General features: G+C 46.1%; 1 protein-coding gene across 2 annotated transcripts; it reads right to left on the bottom strand.

The window, feature by feature from the left end:
* Positions 1-257: 257 nt before the first annotated feature.
* Positions 258-16,091, bottom strand: LOC106652018 (transcription factor SPT20 homolog). Of its 2 annotated transcripts, none has more exons than XM_023458385.1 (4): positions 15,406-16,091; positions 2,876-3,227; positions 2,519-2,725; positions 258-2,425 (listed from the first exon to the last, which is right to left on the bottom strand). In XM_023458385.1, the coding sequence occupies exons 2-4, from the start codon at positions 3,217-3,219 to the stop codon at positions 523-525; spliced, it is 2,454 nt and encodes an 817-aa protein (XP_023314153.1). In that variant the 5' UTR covers positions 3,220-3,227; positions 15,406-16,091; the 3' UTR covers positions 258-522. The 2 variants fall into 2 exon arrangements, with proteins under 2 accessions (XP_023314153.1, XP_014226222.1); XM_014370736.2 differs by lacking the exon at positions 15,406-16,091 and adding an exon at positions 5,235-5,726.
* Positions 16,092-17,067: the final 976 nt, after the last annotated feature.

Below are 17,067 nucleotides of genomic sequence, written 5' to 3'. Positions count from 1 at the left end.
GTTGAATTATTAATTAGCGCGGTGTATTAAGTCTTTGGTTCTGAAAGCTAAACATAACTAGCACGCGCGTTTTACACTCATTTAATTAGAAACGGCGGATCGAGCGTTTCATCTCTTTCTCCCTCTTTTCACTTCCTTACTTGGGCTCGTTTGACTATATATCTATTTATATATTATATTATATATTATAATTGCACTGCACTTTGTAACACACACTCACGCGCGTCGCGAGTCACATTAGAAAATAATTCTTTGATGTTGTATATTTACACGTTTTAAGAAGATGAAGATGAGAAATAATTGCTCACTCACTCTCTTTATTAAGGACGTATTATAAGGTTGCTTTTAATGGGCGGAGTCGATTGTCTCGAACGAGCACCACAAAGTATAAAAACAAACAAAAAATTTAATAAAATAAATAACAATCAACGCAGAAACTTTGAGACGTGTCTGGCACACTCGCTCGATAATAGTTTCTCTAGTTCATTAAATGCCCTATACACTCACACACACTCGGTCACATTACATAGCTGCCGACGGCTGCTCGACTTGGCGAGGCATACGATCCACGACCATCTGATCGTTGATATTGTCGTTGCTCGCCATAGCGGCGGCGGCGGCGGCGGCGGCTGCGGCAGCCACTCGAGCCTGTTCGGCCGAAAGCTCCCGCACGTCGTCCGGCAAATGATCCTTCCAGCTGCGGTAGAGGTAGCGCGTGAACTTGCGCAGTCGGCGGAACTTGCAGAAGGTCGAGCCCTCCGCGGCGTCGCGCTGCTGCGTCTGTATGAGGAAGCCTTTCTCCTTGAACGTTTGCTCGAGCTTTTCGCGCTGCAAGCTCTTGCGAGTTTTGCGCTTGTTTCGATGCGCCGCCACCTCGTCCTGAGGGCTCGAGGGCGCCGAGACGATTCGACGTTCCGTGATACCGCCGGTGCCGATGGGAGAGGTATTGGTACCCTTCAACAGCGCCGGAGTCGGTCCTCCTGGAACCTGCTGGAGACTCTCCCTCGGAAAGAACTCGTACCCTCGCATGCTTTTATCTCCGGTACCGCTGTAATATCTAAAATTGCCACCCGAGTCCACGGACAAGCTCTTCTTCTCCTGCAAGCTCGGCTTGTCGCCCCCGGTGAACTTGAACTTGCATATGCTGACCTCCGTGGCGGGATTGTTGTTGTTCTCCGGCGGCACCGGCGGTATGAAGATCGCCGATCGCTTTCGCTTGGCCGGCGGTGGCTGCACGTGCATCTGCATCGCGGCGACGGCGGCGACGGCGGCGGGGGTGGACTGAGCTTGCGGCTGTAAAATGGTCGGTGCCGCTGCGCGTTTCAGTTTCATTCGCTGTTCCAACAGCAGTCGCTGTTGTTGTTGCTGTTGTTGATGCTGATAGAAGGATTGGAGGGCGGCTACCGTTTCAGGATGGACGAATTGGCCGTCGTTATTGTTGTTTACGCTATTGTTGTTGTTATGGTGGTTGTTGCGGGTGGCCCAGGGCAGCTGTATCGTCGGCTCGTCGCCACCAGCGCTGCTGCTACTCGACTCGCCAACCACGATTCCCGGTGTCGACGGTTCATCCTCTTCCTCGTCGCTAGGAACCTCGACGGAGGCATCCTCCACGTCGCGCAAGCACAGATTCAGCGGTTCGCTCTGCTGCAGCAGCAACTGAAGCTGCAGCTGCTGTTGACGCAGTTTCTGAGCTGCGGCTTGGCGTTGCTCCTGCGTCAGACGTTTCTCCAGTAGACTACTGATGCGGTTCTGCACGTCGGTGCGCTGATAGACTGGATCCTGCAGCTTGGGCTCCAGCTGTTGTTGCTGCTGTTGCTGCTGCTGCTGTCCTCCGACGAGACCTGGAGTGCCCGGCACGATCTGCCCGTAATTCTTGTAGATCAGATGGCAGATGTCGGCTTTTTTGGGCTTTCGGCCACGCCTAGGCTTGCTGTTCTCCAGCGTGATCTCTCCCATGTAGGGCAGATCCGCGTATCTCATCGGTGGTCTCGGTTGTGGATGCTGCTGAGGCTGCCGTTGTTGGCTTGTACTGTATCTGGGCGTGGCAGGACGATGAACGGTAGTAACCGAGCTTATGACCGATCGTCTCGGAGGCGATACTCGCTGCTGCTGCTGACCCACAATAGTCGTCGGCGAAGGGACTTGATTGCTATTGATACTACTGTAAGCCTCTTGCATGGCCGCGAATTGTTTCAGGGCCAAGTGCTCGTCGATTCGCGGCCGACCCAGGCCAGCCGCGAAGGGAAAGTTCGCCATGTTCGTGGGACTAGTCGCGGAGCTCGAAGGTGTACTGGGCGAGGAGCTCGCGGCCAGCAGAGCAGCCGCTTCCTGCGCCGCCTGGGTGGCTTCGTAATGATCAAGATACTCTTGGGGCAGGGCTTGATGATGAAACTTGAGAACGAAACGAGACTTTCTTCGGCCTCGACTGAAACATATTCAAATGAAAAAATTATTCTTATCGTTATCATCGATGTGGGCTTCGAGCTTTTATATGAAGCTCAGGTATCGTATTGTATACCTTGCGGCAGGTCTCCTGCTTTCGTTATGCTGTTCAGACACATGTGCTTGCGGTCTATTATCGCTTAAATCGGAGCTATTGCTCGTAGTCGTCGTAGTCAGCTCTTCGTGTGGCTGATTTCCGCTACTACTGCTGTCGATCTCGTTTTTGACTCTCGTCGTAGTCTCGGGCCGTTGAGGTTCCAACTCGACCTTGATTTCATTTGGTCTATTCAGAAATCAGATGAAGATATATGAAAGCTCGAGATTATACAAGAAAGCCCATATTAGAAAGTAAATATAAAGATATATGTGTGTCAAGCGGAAGTATCTCGTATATGCCGAAAGTATATAAATACACAATATGTATATTATTTACGTTGTCTCGAAAACGGGCGGCTGTTGTAGCTGCTGTAGCTGCTGCTGTTGTGGCTGTTGCTGCTCGGCATCTCCACCACTACCGTCCTCTCGCGGCTCTTGCTTAACTGCCATGTTCTCGGCGGGCTGCTGCGATTCAACCGGGTAAGGTGAATGCCGCTGCTGCTCTAATCGTATCGTGGGCGTTTGCTTTTTCAACGATGGTGGTAAAAATCGCGATGTTGCTCGCCCCAAGTAAGACGGTGGCGACTCTGTTTTCCTCTTCGTTACCACTACTCGATCCAATTCAGACGATCCAACTAATCGCTCCGCGATAGCTCGGGGTGGCGAGTATTCGGTTTGCATAATGCCCCCTGCAACAACACGAAACGACAGCATAGCAATAAATGGTCATCGTCTCTCGACTTCGTGCATGAGTATCGTGTTACAGCACACAAACGCATATGCCGTGTGGCTAATTTAAAACTTCATCGCATCGCATAGCATTCGTGCATAAACACACTCACACACACACACACACACATGCCTAGCCTTGTATGGCAGTAAAGTCGCTCGGTTATACGGCCATTTAAAGCTCGATTTTGGCAGAGCCCCGCATGAGCCGCGCGCCGTATAAGGAAGACGTTTAAATTCCATCGCTATCTCGGCCGGATGTGTTTCTTCTTTAATACCGATCGAGAGTCATGTGTGTCGAGAGAGTGTTTGTGTGTAGTCGATTTGATTGCCTCATATGGACTGACTCGCACAAGTACACATGGCCACGAGGTTCGAAAAACTCGGGAGTGAGAAATTATCAAGATTTTCGCTGAATGTGTGGCGAAAAAAAAAAAATGAAAAAAAAATGAAAAAATATGAAGATTTCGCACGATGGTCACTGATGTAGAAATAGACCAACACGAAAAAGCTATAAAAAAATATAGATAGATAGCGCTCATCTGTCAGTAGATCGAAATACTCGCGCTCAAAATTCGATTTTCTCGAGGTGTCATAAACCTCGATGCTATTAGCGCGCGAGGTCGAGTTCGGTCCGCTCGAACGCGATATTTATTTTATTATAAAATCAAAAACTCAAAAAGTGCGCGAAAATAATTACACACATTCGTATTTGTAATACGAATTTCGCGGTATTGTTTATACCTATCGACTCGTACGCGTGGAGCAATAATTCTCTCTTTCTCAAGCGTGAAATTATAATGGCAGACGCAAAAATTTCGCAGAGCTCGCTTCAAAAGCTCGCATGTACCAAAAGCTCGGCGTCGGCGGTGCGGGTGGCATCATCATAATCACCGTCGTCGTTATGTGTGCAAGCGCAGCGCAACACAGACGACGGGAGACTGATGCGATCGCCGCAGTCTGTTATAGAGTCCGAGAGAATATAGAGGTAGTTGCATGCGCAGCTTGCAAACATTATAACGCGCGCGAGCTTAGCGCGAAAAGAGAATATATATTTTTTTTTGGCTATTTTAAGGCTTGCAAAAACACGTTGGCGCTTGGCCACTATTTTCAGAGCATCTCGGTCTCTCGCTCTCTCTCTCTCTCTCTCTCTCAGTCAGAAAATTTCGGACTCCGTATTTGGGATTACGCCACCACCACCATCAGCATCATAATAACAATAATAATCATAAGCGTGATCAATACGCCGGCTTGTATACTATTTACATTAACGCGTGGCGGTGGAGATGGAACCGAGAGAGTTTTCTATTTTACGCGATTATCGCCTAACACACATTCGCTCGCGCGAGCTTATACTAAAAGAGCTTCTGTGTGTGGGTGTCTTGCTGAAAAATGCCCTTCTCGCGGCAGCGGCAGCTTTTCTCATTCTCTCGTCGACTCATTCGCTCGCGTTAGGTCATTATATGCGTACGTGCGCGTTCATGAAGCAGAAAAAGAAAAAGAAGAAGAAGCGCCTCATTTTTCAACTTTACGCACGCATACTTAGCAGGATATATATTAAATTCTTATTTTTAAAATATTATGTCATGCGGGAGCTTTTTTGAGCTTTTTGGAAGAGTGTGAGGAAAAAAAAATGAACGCAAGTATAAACGTGTACGAAGATGAAACACAGAGTGAAGGTAGGAGGAGACATCTCAATTTTATATAAGTGCGAAATGTGCAATAATTTAGTGAACGTGCTGCTCCGCCTGGATTGACGAGTGTGCCTGAATGAATGAAAAATTGTTTGCCTGATTAAATTCGCAACGTAACATGTATGTATTATATCCACGTATCCACCGTAATATACACATAATCGCTGGAAAAAAAACACAAGGCGTTAAAGCTTTGATATTTACATATGATATAGTCAGTGCTTGCGGCGAGCCATAAAAAACATTTATGCGATTTGCAATTGTGTGTTATACCTGTGACGGGAAATCTGCTATCGGGCAACATGTGTACGCTCGTTTGTTTCGAATCGGCCCTCTCTTCAATCGAGCGGACCCGCACCAATGCGACGTGATAACTCAAACAGGAGCAGCGGCAGAAGCAGAGCCTCGACCCTCGGTCCGATCTTTCCCTCCCCCGTCGCTACTATTCGGCACTTGGTTACGATGCGTTTCTTGGATCCTGACATAGCATTCAATAAAGTTTTGAATCGCTGCCGATCGCCAGATTTCGATATTCTTTTATCAACTTTTTTTTTTCGTAATCGAGCGAGCCCGAGCGAGCTAAAGAAAATGTTAGAGTAGACCCGGCGCGACGGCAGTTATGGACAAACTGACCAGTGTGTGTGCACGCGCGAGCCGCGTGAATTGGAGGCGGACTCGTATATAATACGAGAGAGGCAAACTATTATATACACGCATTCCCCGTACACACGAAAGGAGGAAAAATGTTCTCGTGTATAGAGAGAGAGAGAGAGAGAGAGAGAGAGAGAGAGAGCAAACGAGTGAAGGAAATACAGTCAGAGACTGAGAGCAACAAAATAGATATATATAACGTGCGCGCGTATACAAGAACAGAGAGCAATAAGAATTTATACATAAGCTACTCGAGAGAGTGAGGGATATGTACGATGCGTGTGTGTTGTACGCGGGGGTGGGGAAAGTTCATGATTCGGCTCGCGCGTTTAGAGTATTTTATCGTATATATAAAGCTCACGTGGTAGAGAGACGCGCGCATGCTATTCTGGGATTTATTATTAAATACACGCACACATTCGTACACCCACACAGATGTATATATATAATTCGCAATGCGATCCGCGTATATGCCGCGGGCAAAGCGGCCTGCCGCTGAGCGCAATGTACCTCGCTTGGCTCCGATGCTCTTCTTTCTTTATAAGGTAAAAAAAGCTCGCGCGATGTATAAGCCGCGAGTCGAAATTAGACGCAAGCTCCGAGTTGTGCGCGCGTGTTTGTGTGCGCCGCGTGTAATCAATATGTTTTTCGAGATTATTAACCCGCGCACGGGCACGACGGCACGCGTTGTTTTTCGCGCTCGTGTGCCGCCGCTGTTAAGTACATCATCGTTGTTATTCACGCGTGTACACTTCCGGAGCCGTATTAAACGGCATGGAAACGAGGCTAGTGGCATAATAAATTTACGAGCGTTAGCACGTGTGCGAAGCTTCCAAAATCGAAAATATAGGGCTTGAGTTTCGATAATACCATTTCCGATTGTGTACGAGCTTGGTTGCGCTGATTTTTGATCGATCGGCTAGAAAAAAAATATGAAAAATTCGCGGTATTAGATAAAATACACGTTCGCGTATATAAAAGCTTCTCTCGCGCTCACTCGTGACGAAAGCGCGACTGATTCGATGTAGCTGTATTATATAGAAGTTTTGCCTCGCTCGCGCGTGCATGCAACCGACGGTCTAAATCAGACCATATATAAACGCCGCCGCCACCGTCGCCGCCAGTAAATATATGCAATTCTGAGCAGTGCCGTGTGCGCGGGCGGATATTCTCGATTTGGCCGCGGATTGGGATATACGGCGACGGCGACGGCGGCGTCGTGTAATAACGCAAGCTTTAGAAGTCACTCTCTCTCTCTCTTTCTCGCTTTTATGCGTTTAATGAATGCGCTTTTATATATAGAGTTCCGCGCGCGTTAAGGTATACATATCCCACCCTCATCTCTCTCTCTCTCTCTTTCTCCTTTTTTGAAACACCTCAAAAATACGCGCGTATATGGGCACCTATATTTAAACGACATCTTAGCAGCGCGGCCACGGTGGCGGTGGCAGTTGCTCGCTGATTATTTTCCGGCCAGACACCTTTATGTTGCGCGCGAGTAGGAGAGTGAGTGAGCTTATAAGCGCCAAGCGCGGGTAAATATATACTCACGTTGCGCTGCGTGTATAAGGAAAGAGAGAGAGGGAGAGATAAAGTCTAAACGACATGTCGAAAAATGAGTCCTTTTTCGCGCAGACCAAAAAAGAGGCACATCGATTCGTCAGATTTACGATTGCTCTCGCGTAACTGTTGGATTTATTTTAGCGACGTATTTGGTCATGTGTTTTGAATCGAAGTTTGATCGACTTATAATTCAACCAAGCATATTAATCTATAGTGCGTAATATTCCAATAATTATGTATACACGTCCTCTCGACGTTATGACTTTTGCCTCCGATTTTTTTTTCTTTCCTTATATCGATACACTCGACTTATAGATTATTATTACTAGAAAATGCATCAGCGGCAGCGATCAGATTATAAGTATCGAAACATCGCCATATTCGGCTAAATCATTCGTATGCATATTACAGGCTGGTGTACGTAATTTCAATAATATGCTGCGTAATAGTCGTTTTTTTTCTTCTTCTCTTTTCGCGTCGTCTCTTCAACCGTCGCATACGCGTTATATTATAATTTATGTAGCTATGCAAGCGAGATCTCTCTATGGATAAATGTCAAGCGCATGCGATAATCTACATGGTGATCTCTCTGCCTGTGCGCGAGATGCTCGCGGATTATTGCACGCGGCGCGCGTATTGTAGGCGTCGTCAGCGCGCTTATGTGTGTGCTGCACTTTTAAGGAATATAATACAAATACACGCACGCCTATATTGGCTGTGCTGGCGTGATTTTTTCGCGTTGTTTCGTTTTTTTTCTCTTCTACTTCTTAATCGATTCGCCTGGGGCACGGATCTTTGTGTGCAAGCATTTGCATTCGCCTCATACAAGTATCGCAAGTTTCAACAACAATTTATTTTTTGTCTTTTTGGACTCTATTTGCTGTTTCATACGACGTGTACCTGCGTGAACGCGCGCATTTGCTCTACATAAAACGCGGCGGACGTACGCGCAGCTTTAATGAAATCTCATTTCCTGTCCTGTATAGACATTCAATTAAATCTCTCGTTGCAGCTCTCTCGGAGATTAAATGGCATAATATATAAAAGATCTATATAATTGATACTCGGGGGCTGATAGATCAGAGACGACGACGACGACGAAAGCAAAAAATAATGCATTACAATAAACAAACTGGTCCGTTTACACAGAGAGAAGAAAGCTGCATCGCAAATTCGTGCGGTTTAAATTAAAACGGAAAAATAATTAATCCACGACAGATCGCCTGAAGTAAGCGATACATTATTATATTGTCGGGTGGCCTATGTGGACAAGAAAACAACGAGAAATTGCGTATACCGCGCCATTCGATTGGCAATAATGTTTTAATACTGATTTAATTGTGACGTTAATTGTACAAAAAATGTATTATAAGATTCAATCATTATTAAAGCCAGCCTTCGCCACTAGATGGCGACTACCTGTATCTCCGTAAATCCGCAAGTGGCAAAGTCAACATAATTGCTTATCTATTTATACGAAAAATGTGAAGACATATTGGCAAAAAGATGATATAATAACCAATATTTTTAGCTTTGTCTATTGAGATGTATATAAACAACTTCGACTGTTTAGAAGCTCGTAAATAGGCCACGTCAAGTGCGTAGCAGGACATTTCCAAGTTGAATCCACGCACTTGTAAAATGCGAATAGCATAAAAGCACATGTACACATCAAATACAATTTATGCCGATTGACCGCGTATAAAAAAAACAACTGCTTTCGATCTTTTTTATAACAATTGACCAGAGAAGGGGCGGCCGAGCGAACGCGAAGTGGTAAAAGACGAAAAAAATTCTGAACCCAAAAATAATGAAGTAAATAACGGTTTTAATATGATAGAAACCTGTGCAGTAGTATAATGAAATGTATGGTAAAAATTTCAAGCTGATCGGTCAAATAGTTTTTGAGACCATAAGAGACAAACAGTAAGTAATTTTTAAATATTACTCCTTCGACATTTATCGAGTAAAAAGTATGAGACTATTTTACAATTTAATACATCGAAATAAAATCATCGAAAATGTTGCCGAAGTCGAAACAAAATTACCCGCGAGGAGTAACGTACCGTAAGGAGATCGGTAAAATAAGAATGCACGACGATTTCACGCGGCTCGTCCTGCGGCGGTGGTGTCGCGCACTCGCATACGATCCATTGCATTCGAGAAAGCCACTTGGCAAGTTTGGCGAGGCGCAGGCATAGAACCGATATATATATTAAGCTCTCGCACCTACGCACCTCGAAGCGATCGCCGTAGTTATTCGTTAGGCTGCTTTGGCTCGCGCATACACAATAAAAGCACGAGTTTATCTTCAGCCGCCGTCGATGCGTTTTGGTCTCTGTGTGAAACGCTGCGGAACAGCAGAATCGAGCCGACGTTCGAAAGTAAATACATGCGGCCATGGATTCTATAATATTTGATAATTAAATCCTCCCGTATTATATCCAGCTACGCTCGATCGTCGAGTGATTTTATTGAATTAGCAATACAGTCCATTAGGCGGAGGATATACAATATTATACGGCTGATTACGAATGGGAGATACGAGTTTAATTCGTCGGGGCAGCAAATTATGAAAGCCGCTGTAGGCTCGATGTACACTTAATTAAAGGCTGCTGCATTGCTGCTGCTGTTACTGCTGGCTTGGTCTTTTCTGCTGCCGAGAGCAGGAAATTTCGTTGAGCGAGCGCAGCGATAAACATAATGGAGTGAAAAACGATCCTTGAAACTTTCGAAAATCTGTACAAGCGCGCGAGACGAGAGCCAAGGAGAGGAGAGATATCGCGCCGCAAAAAGACGCAAACAACGAATGCATATACACGTAGCATAACGTTGAAAATGTTTCAAGCTCGCGTACTCGTACTAAAAGCTAGTGTAATGAGGTGATTTTCAGCCGCTGCTGGAAGAGAGCGAGCGACCGAGAGAGAAAGAGAAAGATACTCTTGTAAACGAGGGTGGTGGGAGGAAAGGGGGGAATCTCTCTCTCTCTCGCGGAACGAGTTAAACTGCACACGCATTGCCCCCTACTACTGCTACTTTCAGTACAGTCGCAATGTTAAGCGGCGCATTTTTATAATGCCGCGCGTGTTAATCTCCACCTACTTTACCCCTCTCGGGGACGAGCGAATTAACGCGCGCCGCTGAGAGGTATGTACGTCGTATACCGGCTGTGTTATACACACATATATATTTATAAATCCTTCCTTTCCATTAGACGCGCTTTTATTTTATTCGATGCGCATACAAGAATTAAGACTTGGCGTTTCGATCGTAATTGTTAACGCCTACCTTTTTCATCGCGATCGCATAGAGCTTGCATCGATACGTAATTGTTCTCTTTCTTTCTCTCTCTCTTTCGTCCGTCGTCGTCGACGCGTGCAACGCAAAACAACTATTCCAAAAATAAAAAGCTCCTCTTTCTCGCGAACGTATCGAAAATTTATAGTTTTGCAAACACAGGCGTAAATATTACAAGCGAATCGTTTTCTCTCTCTCTCTCAATTTCTCGCGAGGCAGCAGCAGCAACAGCAGCGTTATATTCGAGAAAACACCCGCGAATTCGTACCATTAAGGAGACGAGCGGTGTGCTGCACGCGGGTGTTTGTATGCGTGCGCGGGGCTGTATACAGCAGCGCGAGCTAGATTTTATTTTTGGGAAATTTTAAAGCTCGCGATGCACGTATATGGACGCCGAAGCGCCGCGGGCGCTTATGCGCGTGCAGCTTTACAAGTCTCTCTCTCTCTCTCTCTCTCTTTCGAGAACTTTTAAACAGAATTGGGTTGGAACCGAAAATATAATGCGCGATATAATGCGCGTGTTGTTGTGCGTATGCGTATACGTGCGTGCGTGCACAAGGCGAAGCAGCAGCAGCAGCGCGCAGAAACTTGGAAGAAAAAGCGAGAAAATAAAGCTGCCGGGAGAGAGGACGGATTGACGAGAAAATAAGCTTGTCACACAGCGAGACGCAGCTATACAGCGGCTGACATCGGTTGAAGTATGCTCCGTGTAGTTTTTTGAAGTTAAAAGAGAGAAAGAAAAGCTTGTATCTATAGACCGCAGGCTGCTTTTCTGCTGCCATTGAAGAGGAGGAGAGGAGGAGGAGGAGGAGGGACACGAACGACGAGTATATACTAGTCGTTATAATACCGGCGTACGTACGTACGTACGGCGCAAGAGAGGATAGAGGCCGATTTCATTGAGAAGAGAATTTATGTACCAGTTCTTATATATATTACTCCGCAGGCCTTTTTCCCCCCTTGCGTGTAGCTGTGTATATAGTACAAGATACCAACTGTTGCTGTTGCTGCTGCTGACTGCGATGGGGGGGTCATACACACAGCGACATTCAACTCGGCTGCAGTTTCATTCATTAAAAGCGTACAATTGCGCTCGACTACGCGCGTACAGTACAGGCTATAATGCGCGCAGCATGTCCACAGAGCTCTAACTCCCTTTCACTTACACATGCATACGAGCCAATATAACACGTATATATAAGCTAAAGTCTCGCTCGAACTTAAAAGAGAGACGTGTACCATATGTATATAAACCTGCGCTGCGTACAACACGCGCACGCGCGTGTACAATAGTCCTCTTTTTTTTGTCTTTCCCTTTTTTTTTCTTCCTTTCCTCTCTCTCCCTCTCTCTCTGCTGCTGCAGCTCTCTCGAGCGATTGCGCGCGCGCGTACGGGGCAAGAAAAGCTTTATCGCCAGGATACATCTCTCGCGACGCTGTCATCCGGTGTTGTATGTGCAGTGCACTGCATGGCTAGTCCGCAATACTGCCGTATGTAGGTAGGTACGTCCCCTTGAGAGAGAGAGACAGACAGAGAGAAAAGGCAAAATCGAAATATTTATCGCGATGCACCGAGTGAAAAAAAGAGAATCCGAGCTTTAATTTACGACCGTATGTATATTATATACCACGTACATATATAGCATTGAAACTCTCGCGAGTAATGATAATTTCACTTTTTTCGACGTCCGTGCACGCGCGTGCACAGGATTAATGCGTCACAAGCACGCACGTACGCACAGAGCCGAGCTTGCGTAATTTAATTTTTATTTTCATTCTTTTTTTGTAATTTCAAACGTTAATTTGAGGGCGGCCGCCGATACGCATTGACCACTTTGTCCCGCGCGACGCGCTGTTTTAAATTTGCACTCGCGCTTAAAAATTAACTGCTTGACACTTGCGAAACGTGCCCGTGCGCGCGCACGCTCGCGACGAGGCTGCTGCACGAATATAAAAAAGTAAAAAGAAAAAGGGGGCCAAGCGGGAGAGAAATATATACGTATAGCCGCAGCGTCGGATGGATCACGACGATGCACGCATTGCATCACGTTGGGAATTAATTTCGCGCGTTGCTCGCGAGCGAGGAGAGCAATGATACGACGACTGCGACGAGGCACGCGATCGGTCTCGGGCGAGCAGCAGCAGCAGCAGCAGCGCCTCGGAAAGAGATAGAGATAGATACATATTATATGTGTTCTCGAGTGAAATCTCCCAAGATGAAATAATCGCTCGCGAGCCGAGCTGCTATATACGTTATATACGCGAGCTTGGATGATGAGTTCGAAGAAATTGTGCGCCTGTACAACTCCGGAGACTCTTACGTGTGCGCGCTGCTGCTGTAAGGATATGTGCTGCTGCTGCTGCTGCTGCTGCTGCGCGAGAGGGGCAATCATCATAAGTTTAAATAATTTATGTAAGAAAAGAGCCGTGAGATATAGCAATTCTGCGAAATCGGACGAGTATTGAGATGTGCGTCTATATATGTACGTATACATATATGTGTGCGCTCGCGCACGTATACACTATTATAAAGGAGATCGCGAACGAGAGAAGGAAGAAAGGGTCGACGATACGTATATGCGCCGGCGATAAACATTGGGAATCGGTCTGGCGCCGATTTCTTTCTATAACGAGCCACGATCGTCAATGAGTTCCCGCGCCTATATACATGCATACATACGAGTGTGCATCGCTCGATAAAAAAAAGAGGAGCAACGAAAAAGAACGAGTGACACGCGTGTTCTGATTTGTTAGCCGCGCAGCAAGCCGATCGAATTTAGATTTCTTCATTTGCACCTGCTCCCGTGATCCTGTTTCGCTCGATTTTTTGTGCGCCCCGACGAGCGCAAATGATTCAATTTCGTAAGCTCATATTTATCCTTGGATCGGAGCGGGATCCAGATTGAATTTTTACGCATTATAATATTTGTTGAAAAATCTCGCGTGCTCGTGTGGCAGGCATACACACGCGTACACATGTATCTTATATTTATAAATATGGTCATGCCACGTGAAATTTACATTTCATAAAAACAGGTTGCCGTCGTATGTTCGAGTGCGTAGCCCCGCGCGTAGCTGCTGCTGCTGCTGCTGCTGCTTGTATATAATACGCAAAAATGCAAAGCATTCCAAAAAAGTTTATATCATCGCCAGAGAGCAATATTGCAGCCGAATATGGAAAACCCCGGGCTCTCGGCAAACTCGAAGGCTAAATTTATAAATTTTAACTCGGCTGGCGTGACATTTTTTCACGATTTTCGTTTTGTTTTTTTGTTTCGTTATACCTTCCTTTTGGTAAGCTGCTGCTGCTGCCGTTGGGGAATTATTATTGCGAGCAGTGTATGGCGTACATAAAAAGCCAGCGATTGCAGTAATTTCGCAGGTATATACACGCGCGAGTATTATATTTTTACACGCACACGAGATCATTGTGACATTGTAACTTTGTATGTGCTCAAAGATAAGCAAGCTATGGCGCGACGTGCAGTTATTTTCAGAAACTCATCGTCGCGGGCCTTTGTGCGAATTATGTTCACGCGGTAAACAAAGCGTAACGGCCCCGCAGCGCGACACCATAATATACACAATTCGAGCGACAACGACCTGTTGCTGCTTTTTGCGCGCGACTTTTTCGCGGGTATACACTCGACGTGTTTGTATACGATATTTTTGAGGTTTTCTATTAAATTGACGTTCACAGTCATCGATTATATCGTGCGACGAGATCACACGAGACAAGTCGGAGAAAAGATGACGCGGATTTTGTAACTTTCACTCGATAATAAACTATTGAAAAGCTATATACATACGCAAAATAATACACGAGCATGTTGCAGTCGCATAGCGTGCAAGCCGCGTGTGTATGAAAATTGATCGGACTTTCATATGCGGCTCGTTATACACGTCGTTGAAGTTTTTTTTTCTCTTTTTTTTCGCTCACCGATATTTTATGACGACGACCGATATGCACACGCACACACACACATACTACATGCAGATGTATAGTCGAGAGCCGGTTTGAAGCTCTCTGCGTGCCGTGTATAATATGCAATATAGAGAAGCGTTTTTATAATATTTGAATGGCAATATAAACGATAGATTTGGAGCATACGTTCGAACTAGCTCTTTTGTGCATTATAAGAGACGAATGCATTCGCAAATATTATACATACGAAATAGGCGAACGTTTGAAAATATCCGGAGCATTGCATGTGTGTGTGTGCGCGCGCATTTGTCGCGCGCCTCGATTGTATAAATTGTATGTGCATCAACCGAAATATAACTGCTCTGCATTCGTAATAGCCATTCGACTTTTCGAGTATACGAATCGCTAGCTATGCGATTATGTGCTTGGTACGTGAATATGGAGTTTTTATTTTTTTATATAGATGTCGGCCGAACGATATCGTTTGGCTTTTTGCTTCGTGCATATCGTAGCGTGCATAATGCGCGACGACTGCACCACGGGCACTGAGAATCGCAGAGAAAGAGAGCGATCATATTTATATATCGGACTAATATGGTCGCGTTGAGATCGTTACGCGAGGGCATCCGTTACCAAAGGCTGCGTGCCGTATGCGAAACAATGAAAAAAAGAAGAAGAAATATTTGTATTGATCAATCAAATAAAAAGGCAAGAAAAATGAGCAAATCATATGCGAATCATTGACCCACTCTTCTCTTAAATATTATGTTAAATAGTTATGAACATTAGTAAACGAACGGATGCATCTCTGCAATTGAGCAACGTTACCAGATCTTGTGTGTATACGAAATATGGTAAAGGATGAATCGCGCGAAAAGTATGTAACGCGCGCATCAATGTGTATACAACGTCTCGTGCGTTTACGGACACGATCGTTAACAAATACGCAGAAACACGACAGAGACGGAGAGAAGAAGCGAGTGAGTGAGTGAGCGCGCGCTCGACGAACCATGAGATTTTTCGAATCCATCCGAGCGATTCCGTACGTTTGTAGCAGTGGCGGTGCAGGCATTTCGAGCTTATTATCCGCATGGCATGTCGATGCTGCTGCTGCTGTTGCTGGTCGTCGTCGTTGTTGTTCTGTGTCGGCAGCAGCGGTGCGGTGTATATAAACGAAAAATTCCTCTGGTGCACACTCACTCTCGCGCACAACACAAACTTGACGTTGGGCGAAGACGACGACGACGACGACGATTATTCGTCAATCGGCAGTGGTGGCTCGCGACTGCCCCACCGGCCCCGGCACTGACATTTTTCACACACTAAAATTCCCACGGCCACTCCTCTATACATGTATATATGTATACGCCGGTGGTGTAGCCGGACACAACGGATGCACTTGTTATTTCGCTCACACTCTTTCGTGCACTGCACGCAGGTCGCTCGCTTTCGGCTGCTCTTCGATTCTCGACTTCGCGCGAGCGGTATACGAGAAATGTTTACACGCGCGTAACGCCGATGATGCTTTGGCACCGGATCCCGAGTGCGAGTTAGCGGAGAGAGGCTTTTAAAATAAACACGAACGAAACGAACTGCAGGCTGCACGCGCAGTCGAGAAAACAGAGACGTCGCACGATTTTCGGAGGCGGCTTATAACGTCGTCCACTCCTCGTCTCGACGACGACGTTCTCTACTCTGCTCGACTCTCAGCTGCTCCGTGTGTACAATGTTAGCGCGGCGCGTCCGTCCCCGCATCACGAGGCGCACAAATACGCGCGTGTATATAGGCAGAGACTTTGAGCTGCGGAGCGCGGCGTGGAGAAGCAGAGTTTTGCGCGGTCTCGAGTCGAGTCGAGTCGGAGGCATGAGGCAGCGAGCGCGCGAGGAGGCCCGAGGGAGGAGTGTACTCTCTCGTGCATGTATATATTTCTCTCTTTCTCTCTCTCTCTTTCTCGGCACACACACACACACACACAGACATATATATACACTAACGCGCGCACGGTATATGGAGACTCGCGTGTTCCTTCTATCTCGCTCGTTTCTTTATGCGCGAACCATGCACACACACACACACACGGACACTACAAGACTCGCACGGTTGCTCCTATAGTGCCAAACAGAGAGAGAGAGAGAAAGAGCTGCGATATGTATAAGGAAGATCAAGGAAGTCACTGCATGCACCCGGAGAGCTCGCGAGTGGTGGTGGGAGAGAGCATCTTAGAGAGAAAGAGAGAGAGAAATGTTTCATTCACCACGATTATGTTCCTTTTTTCGACCTCTTCTTCTACTACTATCCTCGCCTCTCCCTTTTTTACCAAGGGCTTTAAATCGTTATATCCTCATCCGTCACTCGAGCGAAGAAAGCCGATCAATCGCACCATTTTCATACGCTCAAACTTACCGACCTCGTACGATATTATTACCATAATATTGAATACATTTTCGAAAGTTCACGGAGAAATGTTTGTTCGCGACCGACAAGCAGATAACAATATTTAACTGTATTTTACATGAAAACCTATTACAGATAATGTACCGTTACTTGCATATCTCCCGAGCGACGTGCGTCATATACACAGGATCGCCAGCCGTCTAGTTCGCATATTTACATGCAAGTATTTACTACATATGATACATTTACATATAAAATATATGCTCCGTGAGATAG

The sequence above is a fragment of the Trichogramma pretiosum genome, unplaced genomic scaffold, assembly GCF_000599845.2.
Source record: "Trichogramma pretiosum strain Unisexual culture from Peru unplaced genomic scaffold, Tpre_2.0 scaffold13, whole genome shotgun sequence".
Lineage (NCBI taxonomy): Eukaryota > Metazoa > Arthropoda > Insecta > Hymenoptera > Trichogrammatidae > Trichogramma > Trichogramma pretiosum.
This window is presented reverse-complemented; position numbering and strand designations above follow the sequence as displayed.